The 22486-nt window shown below is 52.0% G+C and overlaps 6 protein-coding genes across 7 annotated transcripts; 4 read left to right on the top strand and 2 right to left on the bottom strand.

The window, feature by feature from the left end:
• The first annotated feature begins 665 nt into the window (after positions 1-665).
• PV05_00157 (uncharacterized protein) lies at positions 666-2666 on the top strand. The gene is made up of 2 exons (XM_013465025.1): positions 666-1132; positions 1189-2666. The coding sequence occupies exons 1-2, from the start codon at positions 842-844 to the stop codon at positions 2596-2598; spliced, it is 1701 nt and encodes a 566-aa protein (XP_013320479.1). The 5' UTR covers positions 666-841; the 3' UTR covers positions 2599-2666.
• Positions 2667-2791: 125 nt separating this feature from the next.
• Positions 2792-3972, top strand: PV05_00158 (uncharacterized protein). Its single transcript, XM_013465026.1, has one exon. It carries the CDS (start codon positions 2943-2945, stop codon positions 3660-3662), a length of 720 nt encoding a protein of 239 aa, XP_013320480.1. The 5' UTR covers positions 2792-2942; the 3' UTR covers positions 3663-3972.
• Positions 3973-4118: 146 nt separating this feature from the next.
• Positions 4119-7551, top strand: PV05_00159 (uncharacterized protein). Its single transcript, XM_013465027.1, has one exon. It carries the CDS (start codon positions 4236-4238, stop codon positions 7506-7508), a length of 3273 nt encoding a protein of 1090 aa, XP_013320481.1. The 5' UTR covers positions 4119-4235; the 3' UTR covers positions 7509-7551.
• On the bottom strand, positions 7455-8958 carry PV05_00160 (uncharacterized protein). The gene has a single exon (XM_013465028.1). It carries the CDS (start codon positions 8805-8807, stop codon positions 8262-8264), a length of 546 nt encoding a protein of 181 aa, XP_013320482.1. The 5' UTR covers positions 8808-8958; the 3' UTR covers positions 7455-8261.
• Positions 8959-9098: 140 nt separating this feature from the next.
• On the top strand, positions 9099-13082 carry PV05_00161 (uncharacterized protein). The gene has a single exon (XM_013465029.1). It carries the CDS (start codon positions 9167-9169, stop codon positions 12656-12658), a length of 3492 nt encoding a protein of 1163 aa, XP_013320483.1. The 5' UTR covers positions 9099-9166; the 3' UTR covers positions 12659-13082.
• Positions 13063-22332, bottom strand: PV05_00162. Of its 2 annotated transcripts, XM_013465031.1 has the most exons (5): positions 22209-22332; positions 22096-22143; positions 22007-22049; positions 15779-21952; positions 13063-15728 (listed from the first exon to the last, which is right to left on the bottom strand). In XM_013465031.1, exons 1-5 carry the CDS (start codon positions 22240-22242, stop codon positions 13247-13249), a joined length of 8781 nt encoding a protein of 2926 aa, XP_013320485.1. In that variant the 5' UTR covers positions 22243-22332; the 3' UTR covers positions 13063-13246. The 2 variants fall into 2 exon arrangements, with proteins under 2 accessions (XP_013320485.1, XP_013320484.1); XM_013465030.1 differs by lacking the exons at positions 22096-22143; positions 22209-22332 and having other exon boundaries at positions 22007-22085.
• Between the last annotated feature and the right edge of the window lie 154 nt (positions 22333-22486).

Consider the following 22486-nt stretch of genomic DNA (forward strand, 5'->3'; position numbering starts at 1 on the left):
TGTACATGCGGCGAGGACAAAAACTGCGGCCTCTGAAAAATAATTTTAGCGTTTCGTCTAACCTTCCCACCTTGCCGAATAGCCAAAACGAATTAAGACGCAGGAGATTTTCCCCGCTTGAAGCTAAGGCCAAATGGTGATAGTGGCTCGGCATTTGCTACTAAAGTGGACTAGTGGCCGCATCGCTTAAGTGATCCTGTTTGTCTCTCCCTCGTGGTCGCTCACGGTCGCTGTAGCCGCCTGATCGCCAATCACGCGGCCACTTTTTCGCCGCATGAATCATCTTCTATGTGCTATTACGGTGTACTATCTCGTACAGACCAACATAATACGGAGTAATAATGACAACGTTACGGAGAAGAGTCATAGCCTTCCACAAGCGAATACGTCAAACAATTTAGGTCGTGCCCAATTGGCTCCTGACCGAATACGTATGCGTATGCGAATGCGTCCCTGGGGAAATTTTGTTTACTGCAGATGAATCGGGGGTTATTATCACCGTTAAAACCGCCGGAAGCAGTTTTCGCCGGGCAACCCGATCCACAAAAGTCCAGGAATTCGAAAGGACATTGGAGCGAAACATCCAGAACCAAACGGGCCCGAATCCATGAAATATGCACTCCGTGTCTGTGACGGGTGCCTTGGTGGTCCACTGGAATATTAAGGCTCTATGCCCAACTGGTAGTCGCATACATGGTAATTGTGTTTCATCTTCACATTCTGGAATGTCTTCTGTGTTGAGACATACATTTCGCCTTGATTGTCATTCTTATTCTCGTCCCTCATTTGCCTATTGACGTCTGCTCACTCGATACGCTCCTCAGTTCGACTCATCATCGTCATGGCTGCAGAGGACAACCATGAGAGATCCAATGGTGTCCTCATGGAGAAAGGAGTTCAAGAAGATTCGCAAATCCGGCCACCAACTCCAGAACAATCGCAACCAGACCCAGCTGCGGCTCTTGAAAAGGTCACCAGCAATGTCGAAGTCTATCCAAAAGGCCTGAAATTGGCCTCGATCTTGCTGAGCATTTACCTATCGGTATTTCTGGTCGCGCTCGACCGAACCATCATTGCCACTGCCCTTCCCAAGATCACGGATGAGTTCAACAGTTTTGGTGATATTGGCTGGGTTGGTTCCATTCATATGCTTGCGCCCTGGATGACTGTGCTAACCACCTCATGCAGTACAACGCTGGATTCCTGCTACCAACCACCGCTCTTCAACTCTTCTTCGGACGGCTCTACACCTTCTATTCGCCCAAATGGATTTTCATGAGCCTGGTTGTGATCTTTGAGATTGGCTCCGCCGTCTGTGGCGCCGCCCCAAATTCGGTCGGCTTCATCTGGGGACGAGCTGTGGCCGGCCTGGGCGCTGGTGGTCTGTTCAACGGAGCCATGATCTTGATGATGTACGCATCTCCTCTGGAAAAGAGACCCACCTATATGGGTCTCTTGGGAGCAGTCTTCGGTGTCGCCTCAGTTGCCGGACCTCTGCTTGGAGGTGTTTTCACGACATCAGTGACTTGGCGGTGGTGCTTCTATATCAACCTCCCCATCGGCGGCCTCGTCCTTGTCTTCCTTTACTTCGCCATCGACAACACCAAACCTGCCCTGGGAGACATTCCCTTCAAAGAGAAACTTCAACGTGTCGATATTCCGGGCACTCTGGTCTTCATCCCTTGTATCGTCTGCCTGCTCCTTGCACTGCAATGGGGTGGTCAGCAGTATGCATGGTCCGACGGTCGCATTATCGCCTTGTTCGTCCTATTCGGCGTCTTGCTCATCGTCTTCATCGCCATCCAGATCTGGCGGCAAGAGGCAGCCACGGTGCCGCCTCGAATCATGAAGAAGAGGACAATTGCGGCCGCCATGTTTTACGCTTTCTGCCTTGGGGCCTCTTTCATGTTGATCGTCTATTACATATCCATCTGGTTCCAAGCGATCAAAGGTGACTCGGCCATCAAATCGGGCATCTCAACTCTTCCGTTTATCCTGGCACTGGTCATAGCCTCCATGCTTTCTGGGGTCTTCGTGACCAAAATTGGCTATTACATGCCGTCTATCATCGCCGGTGGGATCTTGACGCCTATCGGCGCAGGTTTGTTCACCATGTTTACCACTCACACAGCGCATCCAATGTGGATAGGCGTCCAGGTCCTCTACGGCTTCGGCGTCGGTCTTGGTTTACAGCAGACCAATATCGCAGCTCAGGCTGTTCTGGATAAGAAGGACCAACCGACCGGAGTGTCTGTGGTGTTCTTCGGCCAAGGTCTCGGAGGCACCATCAGCGTGGCCATGGGGCAGAACATACTCGACAACAAACTGATATCCGGACTGAAAGGTGTCAATGGCATTAAGCCGCAGGACATCGCAACTACCGGCGCAACTGATCTCAGAAACGTCTTCACTGCAGAGCAACTGCCAATGGTGCTCAAGGTCTACAACCATTCGCTCGTGGTTGTATTTTACGTTGGTCTCGCATTTGCTTTGTCGGCATTATTGGGCGGTATATTCATGGAATGGAAGAGTGTGAAGAAGCCGAGGGCTGCTGAAAAAAAGGATCAGAAGGATGAAGAGGCAGTGGGCTCAACGTGAGACACGTACGAAATCTTCCCTCAAAAAATTGTATTATTAGCCAAAGAGCCCTAGACGCATAACTCAAGTACTATTGTACAGGCCAGTACCAGCATCACCACCGAGCCACCTCCTCGGTGTGCAGTCAAAAGCGGCCACATATCTTAAGTGCATTCTCTGCCCAACTAAGCGCGCCGCTTTTGATTGCTTTCTCAACATCTTCTCCGCAGCCACCTGGCAGCCATATTGTGGTAAAATAGTACAGCGGGTAGCTCGTGTACAGGTAGCTTTCGACGCACGAGGCTTGTATCCAGCATTCAGGAGCCATACTCTCCCCGACCAGAGTTCGATATTCGAGAGCGGCCATGGAAGACCAGACTCCCCGCCGACCAGCTCCCAAACCTTCCACCTCCGCCCCAACGCAGAAATACCTAATAGCATACAATGCCGTCTGCCTCGCACTTTGGTCAACCATCACCCTCCGCGCTCTTCTCCTCATCCCGACGCTACTCACAGTCGGCAAACTCGAAAACCTATTCGAAGCGCTCTTTCCGCTCCTGAAATGGACGCAGACGATCGCCCTTCTCGAGGTCGTCCATGCTGTTGTCGGCCTCGTTCGAGCCAGCCCCGTCACCACCGCCATGCAAGTGGCGTCCCGGATACTAGTGGTCTGGGTCGTTCTCGAGATGTTCCCTCAAATCGTACTGACGACCAATATCTACGGCCGGCCTGCGCCAGGGTCGACGACCGGTCCGATCGCGTTCGCAGGGATCGTCATGGCATGGGGAATTACGGAGATCATACGCTACGGGTTTTTCGTGTGGAAGGCCGCGATCAGTGAAAGAGTGCCAGAGGCTCTGACGTGGTTGAGATATAACACGTTCTTTGTGCTGTATCCGATCGGCATAACAAGTGAGTGTCTGCTTATGTACCTGGCTCTGGGCCCGGCGGGAAAACAAGGAAAGAATGTGGATTGGTTGCTCAAGGCTGTTTTGGGGATTTATGTGCCCGGAAGTTATATCTTGTATACGCATATGATGGCGCAGAGGAGGAAGGTTCTGAAAGGGAAGTGGAAGTCTGCGTGATGAGGGTGTTAAAAATGGTGCAGGAGAATTGATGGTACCAAGCTGTTGCTCGGCGACTATGGCATTCCCTGTTCGGGACCTTGTTTGTGCGCACGCACCGAGTGTGGAAGGGTGACTGCGACGCGAGCATGTAGCCGTGCTTGAGCCAGTCGCCATCGGTGAATCTCAGTCACTGGCAAGGCGAAGGCCGAGCGCTTCACGAGGACATGGGATATGACTTGGGGAGGGATAGGGATAGGGGCTGTTCGCAAGTGGATAACGAGTCACGTAGACAAAACGTACTTAATCTGAGAGTCGGGATTACTCGTCATCCCATTCGTGTGGAAATGGTTCTTGAGTACTCATATTTATTCATTTCTATGTTCCTGAATAAATTGTTCAGTGCGGGATGGAAAAGTGCGTCATACTTGGACATTTTGTAAATCGCCCGCAACGGCCGGAGTTTTCGACCATAACGCTCATTCTCGCCTGTAAGAAGGGTGTGCGACTGAGGACGACGGGGGCTAGATATCGTGAGACTGCCCTCAGATGTTCATGTTCTTATAGTATTACACCACTGTCTCTACCGCCGACATGCCTTCCATTGCCCCCTCTCAACTCATCGCTCTCCAGTCCAATGCTCAGAACATCAGAAACATCTGCATCCTCGCGCACGTCGACCACGGCAAGACCTCCTTGACCGACTCCCTCATCGCTACCAATGGCATCATCTCGCCCAAGATGGCCGGTAAAGTCCGCTACCTGGACTCCCGGCCCGACGAGCAAACACGAGGCATCACGATGGAAAGCAGCGCGATCAGCTTATACTTCAGCATGATGCGGCGGTCGCAAGAATCCCAGGAGGCAAGGAAGGAAGAATACCTGATAAATCTGATAGACAGTCCCGGACACATTGACTTCTCGTCAGAAGTGTCCACGGCGTCGAGACTGTGTGACGCCGCGGTCGTGTTGGTAGATGCTGTGGAAGGTGTGTGCTCGCAGACGGTCACGGTGCTACGGCAGGTATGGCTCGAGAAACTCAAGCCGCTTCTTGTCATAAATAAGATCGACAGGCTGGTCACCGAGTTGAAGATGAGTCCTGGCGAAGCGTACTCACATCTCGAACGGGTACTGGAGGGCGTGAATGCTGTTATTGGTGGGTTCTTCGCCGGTGAGAGGATGGAAGAGGATCTCCTGTGGCGCGAGAAGATGGACCAGAAACGCGCCGCGAAGGAGCAGCAGAAACAGGAGGCTTTGAGCGAAAATGCCTCGGAAGCAGATCTGGATCAGCAATTCGAAGAGCGTGATGACGAGGATTTGTATTTTGCGCCGGAGAAGAACAACGTCATTTTTGCGAGCGCGATCGACGGCTGGGCGTTCACCGTGAGGCAGTTTGCTGGGATCTATGAGAAGAAGTTGGGCATCAAAAGGAGCGTTCTCGAGCGGGTGCTGTGGGGAGATTTCTACCTCGATCCGAAGACGAAGAAGGTGCTCGGCCAGAAACATCTCAAGGGCAGGAACTTAAAGCCGGTTTTTGTTCAGCTTGTGCTCGAGCCAATATGGCAGGTCTACGATGCTACGCTTGGGATCAATAGTGGCCGTGGGGATCCAGCTCTACTCGAGAAGATCACCAAGTCTTTGTCGATAAGTTTGCCGGCTCATATTACCAGGTCGAGAGATGCGAAGGTGATATTACAGGCTGTCTTCTCGTCGTGGCTTCCTTTGTCGACGGCCCTGCTTGTCTCTGTGATTGAGTACCTGCCCAGTCCACCCAGTGCTCAGGCAATCAGATTGCCGGGTATGATTGACGACTTGGTTGGTGCAAAGTACATTGATAAGAACATCAAGGAGTCAATGATCAATTTCAACACAACAAAAGCGGCGCCTGTTGTTGCGTATGTTAGCAAGATGGTCGCGATACCGGAGAGCGAATTGCCCACGAAACGAAGAAAGCTGGGGACGACGTTGACGGCAGATGAAGCCAGAGATCTTGCTAGGAGAAAGCGCGCAGAAATAGCCAAGGCGCAAGCCGAGGCCGAGGGCACAACGGGTGTGGACGGCATCGCGAATGGCCTGAGCAATACCCGGATAGGGGAAGAAGTCGACGAGGATGTTACACCTGAACAACCAGAAGATCCGGAACATTTGATCGGTTTTGCACGGCTATTCTCAGGCAGTTTGTCGGTCGGCGACGAAATCTACGTGCTCCCACCGAAATTCAATCCCGCATTCCCACATGCCTCGCCTGAGCCGAAAAAGGTCCCCATAACAGCACTGTACCTCCTCATGGGCCGCTCGCTCGAGCCACTCGAGACCGTACCTGCTGGCGTTGTTTTCGGCATCGAGGGTCTAGAAGGACATATCCTCAAAACCGGCACGTTGTGCTCCCAGGTGGAAGGGAGTATAAACCTAGCGGGGATCTCTAGTCTCAGTCAGCCTATCGTCCGGGTTGCCCTCGAGCCGACAAACCCCATGGATCTGAATAAGATGATAAGGGGGTTGAAATTGCTCGAACAGAGCGACCCGTGCGCCATATACGAGCAGATGGAGAGTGGTGAGCATGTGATTCTCACAGCGGGAGAACTACATCTAGAGCGGTGTCTGAAGGATCTCAAGGAGCGGTTTGCGAGATGTGATATACAGCCCGGCGAGCCGATCGTGCCATACCGCGAGACGATCGTCAGAGCCGAGGAGATGGAACCACCCAAGAACAAGGATCTCCCAAGGGGGACGAGCGTGGCTATGGCGGCGTCGAAGGCGGTGAGTGTCAGACTAAGAGTGCGGCCGTTGCCGCAGAAAGTTACGGAGTTCTTGATCAAGAGCGGGCCCTCGATTCGAAGACTGTATGCTGAGAGGCAAGCGCAGGAAGATGGAGGAAAAGATGGCGCTGAGGATGGAGACGAGAAGGACGAAGTGGCTGATCTGGGTAATGAGACAGGAAATGAATGGAGCAATCTGTCATTGCAGGAGTTTCGGAAACAGCTGCAACTCGCCTTCGACGAGGTCAAAGAGGAGAAAGAGGTCTGGCAGAGAGTTATACCTCGAATTTGCGCATTTGGGCCACGGAGGGTAGGCCCGAATTTGCTCATCGACGCGACAGGGAGGCACACGTGTAAAAGATTTCTGCTGGAGGGTCAAGAGCTCGCTGAGCTCGGTGAGATCGGTGCTCAGAATGGCCATGATGATGGGGACGACAGTGCAGCCACGAGACCGGCGCAGGACTTTTCGGACACGATAGCATACGCGTTCCAACTCGCCACAAGTCAAGGCCCGTTATGTCGCGAACCGACGCAAGGTGTCGCCGTGTTCCTGGAGGATGTCGCCCAACAACCAGCCGAGAACGGGGACTCGAGTGTTGAGTCAGGCCGTCTGACCGGTGAACTGATCACGAGCGTCCGGGAGTCCATCCGGTCTGGCTTTTTGGACTGGTCATCACGGATATTGTTGGCCATGTACAGTTGCACGATCCAAGCAACCCCCGAAGTTCTGGGGAAAGTGTACAGCGTGTTGACGCGGCGCAGAGGATCGATCCTGAGCGAGGCATTGCTCGAGGGCACGCCATACTTTACAATCGAAGCGACGCTGCCAGTCGCCGAAAGTTTCGGCTTCAGCGAGGAGATCAGGAAACGCACGTCCGGGCTGGCACAGCCAATGTTGAAGTTCGTCGGGTTCGAGATGATTGATGATGTCGATCCCTTCTGGGTGCCTCGGACCGAAGAGGAGCTCGAGGATTTGGGCGTGCATGGGGAACGCGAGAACGTTGCGAAACGGTATGTTGATTCTGTGAGGCGGAGGAAGGGGCTGCTTGTCAAGGGCCCACGGGGTGGGAGGGAAGCAGAGAAGCAGAAGACGCTGAAGACAAACTAGAAGTGTCCTCGGACGGGTTTAGTCCATAGATCTATAAGAAAAGCCATTCGATGGTTCATGACTTGCGTGATGGGAGGCTTGTGGCCTGCTACCACCGGGTGTTGACTAGAGCACATCTGGCAAAATGCAGGCAGACGTGCTGCCGCCCGACGGTCCAAGACTCGTATTTTGCACGACTGCTTATCTCCCCAGCCTATAAGACCTCGCGGATTGGCAGGAGGTCTCACCGGTGAATTGGCTCAGTCCCTGCTTCCGGGAGGGTTCGAAGAGTACACTCCGGATGTTCAACATCTGGAGTCACCTTTCCTAACTTCTTGGAAGACTATTCATGCTTCTGGATTCTTTTTTTGTCCGCGGGCGCAACGGCCATGACCTGGTGAAGGCGGGACTGTGCGGTAATGCCGTATTTGCGATTACTGTATGCACCTGCGGCATCTCTGTCGAATGCACAACCGATAAAGGGCTCCCTCGTCAATTCAGCTGACTTGAGGAGGGATCTCACAAGGCTTCAGCAATACCGGCTCCAAGGACACTCCAGCAATTGAGGAATCGATGTGCTCGAAAGGGACTCGACATTGCTCATCCCGTCTGATCGTCGGCGAATTGAATGGACTGTAATGGTGCCCTTTCCTCCTCAGGGCCGCAACGGGCTCTAGATTAACTCTTCAGAAACCGAGAATGCTCTTATCTTCAGTCTCCTTTTCAACCATCACGGCAGCGGTCGAAGTGTTGTTGGTCATCATGATACTGCTTTCATCCCTCTGCGTCGTCAAAAGACAGTTTGATCTTCTTGCCTTTCTTCTTGGGTGGGCCTTTCGTCTTCGTATCCTTAATCCCGCCACTATCGTAGGTGGTCCTTTCGATTTTCGCATCATTCCTCGCTGCCGCTTTTTCATCTGCTTCGTCCTCATCGTCCCCTACTACTTTCCCAGCCTTGCGCTTCTTCACGTGCGCTGGCCCGCCAATCTCGGTGACTTTCTGCCTTTCGCTTTGCTGCTCGTTTTCTCCGCCGATTTCGCTTTCGTCCTTAAGTTCCTCCACGCTAGGCTGCTTGTCTGGATCGATCCCGTCGTCTCCTTTGAGTCTTCGCTCGAATTCGGACTTTTCGACTATCTGGCCTGCTTCATCCAGAATGACAGGCTCGTCTTCGTCGCCGTCTCCCGTTTTTAGTCTATCCTTCTTTGGCCGAGCGATCTGGACATTGTGGCGTCCATCGAGGCCACCGTACTCTCCTCGCAACTTGCGGAGGAAGGAGGGTTCATGTTTGTCGTATTCCAGATTCTTTGCGTTGAACGCCATACTAAGTCTTTTCGAGATCCGATGTCAGGATATATGTCCTCCCTTCCAGTTGTTCTGGCTCCGCTCTTCGCCTCTTTTGAGTAGTGTACGGAACGCCCCGGCAAGCTCTCAGCTGCTGCAACTTGAACTCAGATCAACCGGTTTTCTGCAGTGGAAACTCGGTCAATCTCATCTTGTCGACGTCTTCTCTCGATTTGTCGAATGTCACCGGCTAAACTACGGTCTGAAGACTAGTCACGTGAGGACGTTGACTTTTGCCTCTCCTGAGCCTTGCATCTCGACGTCAAGGCTCGCATCTTCACGCTTCAGCCAGAGTGTCCTTCACAATGTCGAGTTGATGTGAAAGCCCTGTCGCATAGATGCGGTGGCCCCCTACGCCCGGCCAATGTGCGCGAGGCTATATCAGAACCTCCCAGAAGTTCAGAATACGCCAGCCGTATGCGTCTCGAACTGTCATCCTCCTCCGGCGACACTATGCCAGCAACGTTTATCACCCCACGACACCTCCTCCCACCGACCAGAACAATAGCCTTGCGCGGATAGCGCATTCTCGCTTTAACGACATTGGTGTGCAACAATTGAGCGACTATGTCCATCCCCAAGTCTTTCCGACGGGTGCCACGCGACCAAGGGCTGACCTAGTGGAATTGGCCAAAGATCATCTGCGTCGTCATGAACTGTTGGGCAAGAATCAAGATAACACACCCGGGATTGGGTTGGACATGCCACCTATCTTCGGTGCCACTTTGGATGAACACTTCACGAAGTTGGGCTTGGATGGCTCCGAACCATATCTCTCCTACGGCAAGGCGTTTGTACGGGCAAACACACCGCAAAGGCCCCGAAAATGGATCATCAGAAGCGGATGGACAAAATACAATTCCGATATGACGACGGAAGAGGTGGATGCGCCGGACGAGACTATGCTATCTTTCGATGTCGAGACAATGTGGAGAGAAACACCATTCGCGGTCATGGCAACCGCTGCCAGTCCAGATGCTTGGTACGCTTGGATATCGCCCTGGCTGCTTGGAGAGTCGCAAAATCCGAGGCAACTTATTCCGCTGGGTGATCCCACAAAGCCGCGGATCGTGGTAGGGCACAACATTGGCTACGACAGAGCACGGGTCAAGGAGGAGTACGATCTCAAACAGTCCAAGAACTTTTTCATTGATACCATGTCTTTGCATGTCGCGGTCAATGGCATGTGTTCGAGGCAGCGACCCACTTGGATGAAGCATAAGAAGAATCGGGATTTGAGAGACAAGATGGCTGGCGATCACAATTCTTTGGAGCTTCAGAGAATGCTGGAGAGCAAAATGTTGAGCGAGGAAGAGGAGGAATTGTGGGTCGGGAGAAGTTCCGTCAATTCCTTGCGTGATGTCGCAAAGTTCCACTGCGGTGTCACCATCGACAAAAGCCAGCGAGACTATTTTGGTGAATTGGATCGCGACGGTATTCGTGAGAAGATTGACGAGCTACTCGACTACTGCGCCGCCGATGTTGCGATCACGCATAGGGTCTTTCAAAAAGTCTTCCCCAACTTCCTCGAGACCTGTCCTCACCCGGTCAGCTTCGGCGCTCTCAGACACCTCTCATCTGTTATCTTGCCTGTCGATAAGTCTTGGGATGAGTACTTGGAACGGGCTGAGAACACATATCAGCAGAGATTGAAGGACGTGGAGGACAGACTGCTACAATTGACTGAAGCAGCTCTAGCAGTGAAGCAACAGCCCGATATATACACCAATGATCCCTGGCTGAACCAGCTGGATTGGGCCGGGCAGGAGATCAAATATAAGAAGGCGAAGAAGAAGGGCGAAGAACCAGTTCCGGTTGCTCGACAGAAAAAGCCAGGCGCACCGAACTGGTACAAAGATTTGTTCACTTCAAATACCTCCCCGATCAACTTGACCGTCCGAACGAGGATCGCTCCTGTGTTGCTAAAACTTTCCTGGGATGGACACCCGCTGGTGTGGTCCGACAAGCACGGTTGGACTTTCCGAGTTCCGCAAAAAGACGTTCCCAAATATGAGCACAGCAATGTGGTCAGCGCCGATATGTCGGAGGAGACCAACGAGACTTTGAAGTCAGATATGAAGCACGTCTATTTCAAGCTCCCCCACAAGGACGGCCCATCAGCTCGCTGTGTTTCGCCCCTTGCCAAAGGCTATTTGCAATATTTTGAGTCGGGCACGCTGACTTCACAGTTTGCGCTTGCGAAGGAGGCCCTGGAAATGAACGCCTCGTGCTCATACTGGATCTCTGCAAGAGATCGAATCACTTCTCAGATGGTTGTGAAAGAGGCTGATAGGGATCCTTCCCTGGCAGGAAAGACAGACCAAGGGTTCATCTTGCCACAAATTATCCCTATGGGTACTATTACTCGCCGAGCAGTGGAGAATACATGGCTCACCGCGTCCAATGCCAAAGCCAACCGCGTTGGTTCTGAGCTCAAAGCCATGGTCAAAGCTCCTCCAGGTTATTGCTTCGTTGGGGCGGATGTCGACAGTCAAGAGCTCTGGATCGCATCATTAGTCGGTGATGCTCAATTCCAGCTTCACGGTGGCAATGCCATCGGCTTCATGACTTTGGAAGGTACTAAGGCTGCCGGCACCGACCTGCACTCAAAGACGGCAAAGATTCTTGGTATCTCTCGAAATGATGCCAAGGTCTTCAACTACGGCCGTATTTACGGTGCTGGCCTCAGATTCGCCGCTCAACTGCTTCGACAGTTCAATCCCCTCCTGTCCGAGAAAGAGACCAACGAGATCGCTGCGAGACTCTACAAAGAGACAAAAGGAACTCGTACGAGACGTAAAGTATTCGGCCATGGCTCATTCTGGCGTGGTGGCACTGAATCATTTGTCTTCAACAAGCTTGAAGAATTTGCGGATCAAGAACGTCCTCGCACACCCGTCCTTGGCGCCGGTATCACTGAAGCACTAATGCGACGATATATCAACCAAGGCTCCTTCATGACCTCTCGGATCAACTGGGCCATTCAATCTTCTGGAGTCGACTATCTGCACCTCTTGATCGTAAGCATGGACTACCTCATCCGCCGATTCAACATGGACGCTCGCCTCGCTATCACCGTCCATGACGAGATCAGGTACCTCGTCAAGCACGAAGATCGGTATAAGGCCGCTCTCGCTCTGCAAATTAGCAACGTGTGGACGAGGGCGATGTTCAGCCAGCAAATGGGCATTGAGGACTTGCCACAATCATGTGCGTTCTTTTCGGCGGTTGATATTGACCACGTGCTCCGTAAAGAAGTCGACATGGACTGTGTAACGCCGAGCCATCCTGAGAAGATTCCGCATGGCGAGAGTCTGGATATCAACCAACTTCTGGCGAAGGGAAGCGAGGCGTCTTTGGATCCTGTGACGGTTCCCAAGACAGGGCCGATCAATCTGGACCAGTACACGTACACTCCCCGGCAGAGCGTCATGTCAACCTTGAACGGCGCGGGCGGCGTTGATATAGGATACATTCGGGCGCAGATTACCGATGACGATAAAGAGTTACGTGCGATCATCAAGGACGTGGAGAAGAGCGAATCGAACGAACCCTCCAGCAAAGAAGGCGCGACGAAGAACGACGCCACGAAGGCCGGCAATACCAGCGGCCCAAAAGCACCTCGCGGGCGCCGACCGAAACCGAAGGTGCCCATCCCGCCGCACGCGCAGCCCCAGCAGGCCATGTTGATGGAAGTCGAGGACCGCTGGAATCTGGGGTACAACAAGGCCTTTGGAAATGGCAACTCGGGGCACAAAGCGCCCTGGTTGACGGACAAGAAAGCCGCGGGATGGACGAGTCGCTGGGCGGACGATGGATGGGAAGTTTGATACTCGGACTCCACCCCCCATCCCCATCCCCATGCCGCTGCCGCTGCCCTGGCTGTGGGACTTGAACTTGTACCCTCACGGGTTTATGTCACTTTCCTTTTTCTCCTTTGCCTGGAACGGTCGACGGTGACCCCAGGATGTACAGAGATATGCGGATGAGCGAGGCGATGGCGTTCCCTGTGCCAGGTGAGGTTAGCCGGACCGCATCGTTGATCGAGTTTGTTCTTATTGTAATCATGATGGTCTGGATTCTGCTGTGTACGAGTCACGTATGATGTCTTTCCAATCTTTGTACATTGTGGGGCCAGCCGGCTTATATGATATTGCTACATCTGGGAGGATGGGGAAAAATGGGCGGCAAGCGGCAACGCCTGTATTCTTGTATTCTTATTGTATAGTCAATTGAGTTTGTGCAGACGTGGAAGTCGAAGTCTCCGATCCTAGAATCTGTCCACATCTATATATTATCCCCTATAAACGCCCGCTTGCTAATCCGATCCAACTCATTCTTAGAATTTAGTTGAGAAACATGGACCTTAACGTCCCTTCCTGTACAGGCATTCACTGCATCCATGCTCCGAGAATCCATCATACATATGCCGCCCAACCACAGTACAACACCGCCAGATTTCTCTCATCCGTCGCTTGCCGAATCAATTCGTTGACAGTAGCTTCCACACTCAATGCCTTTCCGAGCTTCTTGGCAACGATCGTCAATGCCCGATCTGCCTCACTCGGCTCATTTGCATCCCTCCTGGTAGCCATGTCATTCGGCACCACGGCGACACCAACACCCGCAACAACAGAAGCACCCGCCGCAGCTTCAGCCTGCTCATTGTTTTCCTGCATCTTCTGCAATCGTAGCGGCGAAATAGACCATGAATGCAGCGGGTCGTACCGGAGAACGTCCAGGAGTGTCATGATAGCTTCCTGCTCACGGCGCAGAGCTTCAAGCGTGAAATTGCAGCATCGTCGGAACACACCTTCAACGCCGGTCAGGCCCATGCCGTCAACGAGATCACGTGTCAGGCGGAAGGGGACGACCTCAGGGATGGGCAAGACCCGGCCTGCTTCGAAAGCCACGCCCAGGTCGATATGAACAACTTCCCCAGAATTCTCGTCGAGAAGGATATTGTGGCCATGTCGGTCGCCGAGGCCGAGGACGTGGCCAAGGATGCTGATAGTAGCTGTAGAGCGGCTGTAGTTGAGCCGCTTGTAGAACCAATCGTCTGGGTCGGGGAAATTCTCCATGAAGAAGAATCGCATGACAGGATGGAAGTTGGCCGCGACATTTCGGTAGGCACGGATGCGTTGCTCGAGTGGTTTGGTCTGCGCGTCTGCAATTTCCTTCCTACATTTCATCTGTTTATAGTCTTTCGGGAAATATCGCGCATGAGCAGGGAGAAGATATTCATGCAGAGGAATGGTGTCCTTCACAAATTCGATGATGCCGGTATTCGTCGTCAGTGGAATGACTTTGTAGGTCCGAATGCCCAGGTTGCGCTGTCGGGTAGCACGATGGTCTTTCAGCAACTCTGAAACCTGCTGGAAGACTTGCTCCATGATGGCATCTTGACGTAGATCGTCGTTACCACCTTTCAGTAACATCTTGTGTCGGGAGCCATCCGATGCAATCACCGTTATGATTTTGGGTGCTGACACTCCTCCTGCAATAGAAATCATGGGCTCGAATTTGGCGAAGGTAGGCACTTGTGAGTAGTCACGATCAGGGCGAAGAGGTATGTTCAGCGTTGGAGGAGCGATTCTCGTGTGAGCGTCGGACAAGACGTTCTCCAGCTTCTGACCTGACGGGAGCTTTCGCAATGGAATCTTTGAACCTGTCTTTAGCTCCTTGTCAGACAGTCTGTCTGTGGCAACTCGGTGATATTGGATGCAAGAATTATGGAGGGCAACCCAGATGGCGGCCGAAACACTTTTCTTGTTGACCATCTCAGACAGTCGGACTGCTGCAAGGTTACGAGAGACAGCGATCTCATCTTGTTTCATGCCCTTGCTCTTGCTGGCTGCGAAGAGCTGGTACAAACTGTGATATGGATGATCCGAGCAGATCCTGAACATCAGGTCCATGAGAAGCTTCTGGAAGCTGTCTTTGACATCCAACAGCCGTGAGGATAGCTGGTTGACGAGCGGGGCGAATTTGATAGTCGGCACCGTGGCCAAGTGCCTGCCAACAACCTCGTTGGCCTTGGAGCTCTCGGCCTGATTGAGCCACAGGGCCAAAAATCGAAGAGTGTCGTTGGAATACTCATTGGATGCTCTCATCGAAAGGAGATAGTTCTCCAAACAATTCAAAATGAGTTCCTCTCGGTTCTTCTGCACACGTTGCCATTCTTCCTCGTCGATCTTGAACCAGGTTTTCGCTCGTTGTAAATGTGTCCCCAACTGTTTCTTCTGCTTCTCATCTGGACTGTTCTTGTACATTTGTTCTAGGTCGTGGACTTCCTGGAACTTACGATCTCTGATCTTGCTAATTCGAGTGAAGTCATCCAAGTTGTCGGTGTCCTGAAGTTGCGTGTCACAGAAGGCAGCGAAGTTGTGGTACACTCTGCCGGCCTCTGAGCCAGTCCCACGACCATGTAATTCCTTGAAGGACGGCGCAAGATACCGTGATATGATTTCATCCGGTTTCTCAAGGCGTGCCTCGGCAATTTTATGTCCGAGGTCGGTCAAGATGTCTGCTCTGGTGATCGCTATGGCTTGTTTGGCAGCGTCGTTTCGATCCTTCAACTTCTGTAGGATACCAATGGAGGTTGAAGTCTCATCCTGCGACCACAACGTCCTCGCAAGATCGTACTGAATGGCGACATCAACCTTCACTTCAGACTGCAGGGCCAGCTGATTCAACTCTGATAGGTACAAGGTCCGATTCAGACAGAATTGGTGCGCGTCAAAGTTCGACGCCATCATGAGGGAACGCCTCGCAGCTCGGATTTCATTAAGAAGTGCCTGTTTCGAGCCCAGGGAGAAGGTAGTCTGCATGTTGGGGTTCCGACGTATAGCGGCGAACGCGGCTTCTCTGCCGACAAGAATCGGCGACAATCTTTCGAATCTGTTGGTGTCAGTAGATTCACGGACGCTCATATGCCAAGCTATACTTACTCTGCCAGCTTGACCTTGTCGTCTCTTGCTTCAATTGCTGCCCATACAACCTCCAACTCTTCCGGTCGCTTCGACTTCAAGATCTGTTTTACCTCCGCAAAGGCGGCTAATTGGGACAAAACATTGCTAGTTCGACTTTTGTCAGAGCCATGGGACTTGATATCATCAACATGCGAGAGCAACGCGCGATCCATTTCGAGAATTACGCTCTCTTTGTTGGAGGTTATATGCAAGTCACGGAGGAAGAAACTCATGCTTTTGGAAGATATCATCCGGTCTTCTGCGGGTTGCACATCCCAAAACTCACCAGGCCGCACGCCAGACTCGTTTTGACCCAATGCTATGCTGCTAACAGTATCGTAGTGCTGCCTCACGGCCTCGGATATTCCTTGCATGTTGGCCGCACTCAGCGTCGACGCAGTCATTTGGGCGACCACCGCCAACGACTGGCCCTGGCTGTGCAACTTGATCTGGGAGTCAAGCATGGCGCTGTGAAAGGACAAAGATTTCTGACTTGCTCCTTCATGGCTCATTTTGCCAATGACTGCGGCGAGATCAAAATCTTCCTGCTTTCCATAGAAGAAATCAGGGTCATCCACGTTCTCGTAGATTTTTGAGACGACCTCGCTTGGCACGGCATTACTCATGGCAAAGGATCGCCGAGAAGAGCGTCCAGCTTGAAGCTGACTCTGCGATTGCTGCAGCTCTAAGAGGAGGAGCGCTTCGTGCCACATCTGGCAGTCAGCTGCTGCGACAGCAGCTTCACCGAAGTCAACATCGAGCCACGAGTAGCGTGAACTCAAATTAGGTTCATTGGGATATCGGCATCGCTGCAGATACAGAAGGACTTTGAGTGCCAATTGTCGAGCTTTCTGGTTTGATTTTCCTTCCGGAAGAAGAAGTTTCGCAAACTCCTGCGAGAGTTTCTCCTTGAAAGTGGGCTGAGCATTGGCCTCATTTAGCAGAATGAGGTGAGCTGCATAAGGCAGCAGTATATCTGCTGATGCCGGAAGCGCATGTGTCAGAGGCCTCAGGAATCCCAGCACAGGATCGCGCGCAGCCGCTTCACATATTTCTCCGATGATCTTTGTGGCCCAGGCCTCATGAGGGCGACAGGAAGATTCGTGAGCTTGGGGCTGATATGCTGCGCTGTTGTCGGAGAATGGAAGATACGCAATGGTGGGACAAGGGAACCGCTTGAACTTGAGTTGCCCAATAAAGACCCTGTCCACTTTTGGTTGAAGAACCACATCTTGGTCTTTTTCCGAAAGACCACTGAACATCAGTTGCAGGGTTCTTTCAGCAAAAGTCGATGCAGAAAAGTCAGATCTCCAGACCAAGTCCTGAAGATATTCCACGATGCTAGTATATGAATGTATGGCATCCTGGTCTTGCTCAACCGAAGTGGTGTCTGAAGGGTAGTCTCTCGACTTCTCGCTCCTGGTATTGAACATTAAGCCTTGCATAATGTGCCCTCGGCCGATGACCTCAGCAGCCCAAATGCGGAATGATTGATTCAGCTCGAGTCTTCGAAGAATCGTCTTCAAGATAGGAGAAAATTGTTTTGCATCGCCGTCGTCTCCAAGAATGTCATCTGAAGCCTCTGGTGCCGGTGAGAAATTCTCACACAAGATGCCGATAGCAAGATCAAAGTGCAAGTCGGTCAGGAGCGGAGCTTCTGTGTTCCGATCTGAGAGAAGGACATACAGCAGGCATCCCTCGCTAGAACTCTTGGAGCTATTCCCTGGTGATGCGATAGCTCTCGCATGCTGTACCAGAGATCGGAAAGTCCCCCTTATTTCCTCTGTCTCATCTGCAAGATCTATTGACTCCAGATATTGACCGAGGAAACTCTTAAACTCTTGTGCTTTGCTCATTGTAGCCACAAAATGGACCTCCTGCGTCGTGCTGTTTTGCGAAGATTTGATGAAGCCGACGAGGGAGGTAAAAATAGCCACTCCTAAGCCTGCGATGAACGAGAGGTTGGCGCTGAGATAACGTTTTCCATGCACGAGCAGGTACCGGTAGATACCCATCGTATCTTCGGCACAGTCAAAAAGAGTCAGATAAGGACGTAGATTGTGCAGAACCATCTCCAAGGGGTATCCTTCTAGAGCTACGGAGCTGGCCAGACTGACTGCAATGCGGATCTTCCGTACAATGCTGCAAATATGCAATGACCCTAGTACTGGGTTTGCCAAATCAAGAAGCTGCCTGTAGACGTGGATCAGCATCGCCGAAGTCCACACTTGGCTTGGCTGCGTGTCGAGACGTTGATACAAGTAATTCAATTCGTCGAGGAGGCATCTTGCGCGGAACGAGGGCTGCTGCGACAGTGGAAGCTGTGTATTTGTATTCGATTTGGTGGACATTTCTTGCCAAGCTTGCAGGGCTGGTATCTGGTCATTCTTCTCAAACGCTTTGTCGATGCCTCGGTCGTCTTGCAGGCATATGATGAGGCGAGCGATGATGTCTGGAAGGTTGTTGCGCAAAAGCCGTAGATAGGCATCGGACCCAAGTTGTTTCCGTATCAATTTCTCTGATCCATCGTGCAGGCGCTCTTGCTTAGGCACACTAGTTTCGGATGAAAGTGTATAGGCTTCAGCGTGAGAGAATTGGTCCGTCAGTAGGGACTTCCATTCTTGCTCTACCAGTTTGGCAAGCTCCTCGGCGTGACTGGAGCCTCGAAGTGCGATCTGGCCTACGAGCTCTGCTAAATTATCCAAAGCCAGCTCTTTCAGCGAGCTGTAGCCAAAAGGAAGACACGGAATCTTGGCCAAGGTCCCACTGGCGAGCCAAGTGTAGAATATTTGTGGCGCGAACAGACGGAATAACTCCCTTGGTTGTTTGAGCCCAAGCCTCTTACAAGTTTCTGCGACGCACATAGTGGCTAAGGGCGTCGTTGACGGTACGTTCGCGACCGTCTCAAATAGATGGTAAGTCGCCTGTCGCAGGACAGTATGCCATCGAGCCCCAAGAGTCGCAACGACGTGAAGACGTACAGCGATGCCCTCCTTGCTGTCAGGATCTGCTGGCAGATTCTCAATAATGTCGTCGAAGATTGCATCGTGCTGACTCAGAATGTATTTCTCAAAAATGTGGGCCAATATCTCTGCTACCGCATATTTGTTCGCCGCATTACTGACATTGAGAATTTGTAACAGGCTCGTTCTGGGCGACGGTAGCTCTTCGCCACCAAATGATGCGTTCTCCCTCAACAGTAGATCCAGTAGATCTGTCATGACGGAGAGTACTTTGGGGCTGGCAATATGTTTGCCGAGAGCAGTATTGAGAAACCAATCGTAGATGTCCAATGCCCTCTCCGACAGCTTGTCATCCTCTTCCGGAGACGCCCACAGTCTTGCAAGCCCGTGCATGGTAGTCAGGCAGAAATCTAGAGCGGACTCAGACCTTTCGAAATCGTATTCCTGCAGATACTTTTCGCCGATGTCGCTAAGTAGCCGATATGCATCGGCGCGGGTAATGCCAGGGTTGAGACGTAGGAAGTCTCGTACCGCCCCTCGTGCAGCAAGTAGTGAGTACGAGTCCAATGAGAGAATCTCATCCACAACCGTCGAAGCTGTTGCCGGGTCCAGGGTACGATCAGATTTGACGACTTGCAAGGCTGTAGTCAGCTCCAGCTTCTTTCTTGCCAGCAGTGTTGACACATCGGGGCAAAGTGGTAGGTCGAGCCTCATAGCGTGAGGAGATGTTCCAAGTTGACTTCTCTGGTTAGTCTGAGAGTCCCACAGATCCACATCCATGAAGTCGAAATCCGACTGGTCCTTCGCGTTGTGAGTTGTCGTGTGCTGAGCGGAAAGCAGTCTACTTAGCCTCAATGCTGACTCTATGCAAGGCGCATATGTTGCAGGAATGACCTCTTCCTGGGCCATGAGAATCTGATCGTATAAGTGCAGAACCGAACCGCAAATTCGAGCGACGGTGATTTTGAAGGAGTCGTCACTCTGTTCGCTTACGAAGGCTTCGACCATATTGCGGCTCTCGGAAGAAGCCGTTTCAGGGTGAGAGTCGTGAACGAGTTTGCCGCATCGGGTCCATACGCCGGACGCCACTGTGGACGCCACCCCAACGATCATTACAATATCATTCGTAATATTCGAGCTTCTCTCCGCGGAAATAGTGTTCCAGGATTGCATAAAGTCTGTCAAGCGGCGATTGATGAAGCTCAAGACAGCTCGGGCTAAACGTGAAGCAGTGATGGGATCAATCTGCTGGGCGTCACACTTGGCTGGAAGGCCAGGCTCAACCTCCTGATGCGGCATGCAGAGCAGATAGCGCAGGAAATCAAGGTTCTCCGCAGTCATTGATGACGCTCTCCACAGAGCGTGTGCAGGTGACCAGTCCTCTCGAAGCGTGATAGCGTCCCAAGCTCCACAAATTGAGGCCAGCAGGGTATACAAGAGCTCAGCCCGGCCGTGGAAAGCGATATGTGCATTGTAAAGACGATCGAGTGTAGATGGAAGAGTCCAACGAAGTGTTAGCCAGCTGATGACCTTGAGACTGAAAGCCTCGAAGCGCTTATCATCATCGAATAGACCAGACCGTAAAGAAGCCGTCAGAAAAATCAAAGCGGTATCCATGAAAGCACACGGTCCGCTGTTCGGGCCCCCGAATACAGCCTTATCGAGCGAGGCAGCAGTCATTGCCGATCCAAGCACTCGTGTCTCGAGGATGACAGTCAACAAGTGGCACGCCGCTCTGACTGCGGTGGGGGTGGATAGTGCTGCCTGAGCGGCATCACGGACCTGCACCCAGTCGATAAGCATGCCTTTAACGGCAGAGTGTGTTTGGAGTAACAGTTGCGAGAACACCAGGAAAGCCCACGACTGCACATTGCCGTTTTTATGGCTCAAAGCGGGCATCAGACTTGAAAATTCGCTGAGTTGTTCGTCCTTTGGAGGTTGGGGCTGATCAAGGAGGAAGAGGAGGACTTGTAGCGAGACCAGTTTCTCCTGTCCTGTCCCAAGTGTTGCACTCTGCAAAGTTTCGTCAAAGACATTTTGAACCTTTTGTCGTTTTCGAGGCGTTTCTTCTTTCGGGTCAGAAGACCGCGTATGTGTAGATTGACTCTGCTGACTTAATCCCATAACGAGACATGAGACAATCGACAGGGTCATAAAACCTGATAGAGCTCTAGCCGAGTCTCGAACAGGTATGAATTGCTTGAGCTGCAGAGACTGGTTGCATTCTCCTCGGAGCGGCCGCATGTCATCAAAATGGAGGATCTCCCTTTCATTCTTGGTTCGATATTCTGATAAAATTGTGTTTAACAGAGATTGGCGATGGTGGGGCTCAATTGGAAGCCAGGGATCGCCTGTAGAGAGGAAGAAGTACCGGCAAGTGTATAAAGTGACGAGCATTTGTTCCCGAAGTAAGCTCGACCTGCTCGACCATAATCTCCGCATGATTGGTATCAGGTCAGACAACGTTTTTTGTGTGAATGCAACATCCTCGGTCAGCGATACGAAAAGGGTGTTGTTCAAGACTTCAAAAGCCGCCTCTTGAGCTCTGGTGACAGACTTCAACAGAGCTAGGATTGTCTCAGCGATAGCTACTGAACGTGACATGATCGGAGCACTGGTCACGGAAGTAAGGCTCCTCAACGCGGCTGCAAGATCCTCAGCATGTGAGACAGTCTCTCTTCCGGTGCTTCTGTTGCTTCGTTGACTGAGGCGACTGGATAGTGGCTGCCCAGATCTCGAAGCCATGCTGGTATCGCGACTGGATGCGAGGCCATCACCTGCCGACTCGTCCTCGAGGCCCAAGGAAAGTGCTTCTACGGTGAAATCGACATAGCCCTGCCACTGCTTGCGCCGCAGATGTTCTGCATGTGGGGCATATTCCAACACAGTCCGGAAGCTCTTTAGGTAGTCACTCTTGAGAGGCTGGCAGAAAGATCCGTCTGACAAGAATAAAGTGTCGATTATGTGATCTAACACTGACAAGGCAGTTTTGAAAGAGACTTCGGATGTTCCTGCCTCGACGGTGACCCGGAAGGCCGCAGCAGCGACTTCCAAACGGGACGCGGCATTATTCTTTGTTGTTGGCTTGGCGGCGCGAATGAATGCTGGTTTCTCTCTGGCCACAATTTTGTAGATCGACTCGAAGATTTTGTGAAAGACATCATCTTTATCATCGTCTTCAATATTAGCACTGGCAAAACGTGTCAGTTCTGAAAGGAGTATCATCACTGAGTCGTGTCCTTACAGTCTGGATGCCAGTCGCTCCTGCCCGAGAAGACGTTTCAGGTCTAGAAGGATGAGTTAGAATGGCTTCATGATGAAGAGCTGACTCACCTTCAAGACCTTCAGCTCTCGCGCGTTGAGTGTCGGCCTCGAGTTTGCCTGAATGGAAACATTAGTTGACAAGGCTGAGCAATAGGGGAGCTCTCAGCAGGATCAATGCGTACCAATGGCTGATCCAATATTGCTGACATCCGCCATCTCTCCAGCCAGCGAGACTCCTCTGCACAGCAAGGCATATCTTCAATAATAGTGACCACGAAGCCTTCGGTAAAGACAAAGTGATTGATTGTTTGCTACCTCAGGTAGGTATCTGAGAAGGGCGCCATGGAGTGAAGATGCAGCTCGGCCAGTCGGCATGGCTTGGCGGACATGTTCACGCTAGCCCTTTTAGGCCAACGGGCTTTGACTGCGGCTTCAATTTTCGAGAACAAAGGTCAATTCA

This window comes from Exophiala xenobiotica (assembly GCF_000835505.1).
Source record: "Exophiala xenobiotica strain CBS 118157 unplaced genomic scaffold supercont1.1, whole genome shotgun sequence".
NCBI lineage: Eukaryota > Fungi > Ascomycota > Eurotiomycetes > Chaetothyriales > Herpotrichiellaceae > Exophiala > Exophiala xenobiotica.

What these genes read in the sequence shown, in the direction of transcription:
- PV05_00159 (XM_013465027.1), top strand. Translation starts at nt 4,236, where the DNA reads ATGCCTTCCATTGCCCCCTCTCAACTCATCGCTCTCCAGTCCAATGCT.
- PV05_00158 (XM_013465026.1), top strand. Translation starts at nt 2,943, where the DNA reads ATGGAAGACCAGACTCCCCGCCGACCAGCTCCCAAACCTTCCACCTCC.
- PV05_00157 (XM_013465025.1), top strand. Translation starts at nt 842, where the DNA reads ATGGCTGCAGAGGACAACCATGAGAGATCCAATGGTGTCCTCATGGAG. An exon ending in GTTTTGGTGATATTGGCTGG is followed by an intron (nt 1,133 to 1,188) that starts GTTGGTTCCATT and finishes CACCTCATGCAG; the next exon opens with TACAACGCTGGATTCCTGCT.
- PV05_00161 (XM_013465029.1), top strand. Translation starts at nt 9,167, where the DNA reads ATGCGGTGGCCCCCTACGCCCGGCCAATGTGCGCGAGGCTATATCAGA.
- PV05_00160 (XM_013465028.1), bottom strand. Translation starts at nt 8,807, where the DNA reads ATGGCGTTCAACGCAAAGAATCTGGAATACGACAAACATGAACCCTCC.
- PV05_00162 (XM_013465031.1), bottom strand. Translation starts at nt 22,242, where the DNA reads ATGGCGGATGTCAGCAATATTGGATCAGCCATTG. An exon ending in GAGAGCTGAAGGTCTTGAAG is followed by an intron (nt 22,050 to 22,095) that starts GTGAGTCAGCTC and finishes TCATCCTTCTAG; the next exon opens with ACCTGAAACGTCTTCTCGGG. An exon ending in GACAAGGTCAAGCTGGCAGA is followed by an intron (nt 15,729 to 15,778) that starts GTAAGTATAGCT and finishes TGACACCAACAG; the next exon opens with ATTCGAAAGATTGTCGCCGA.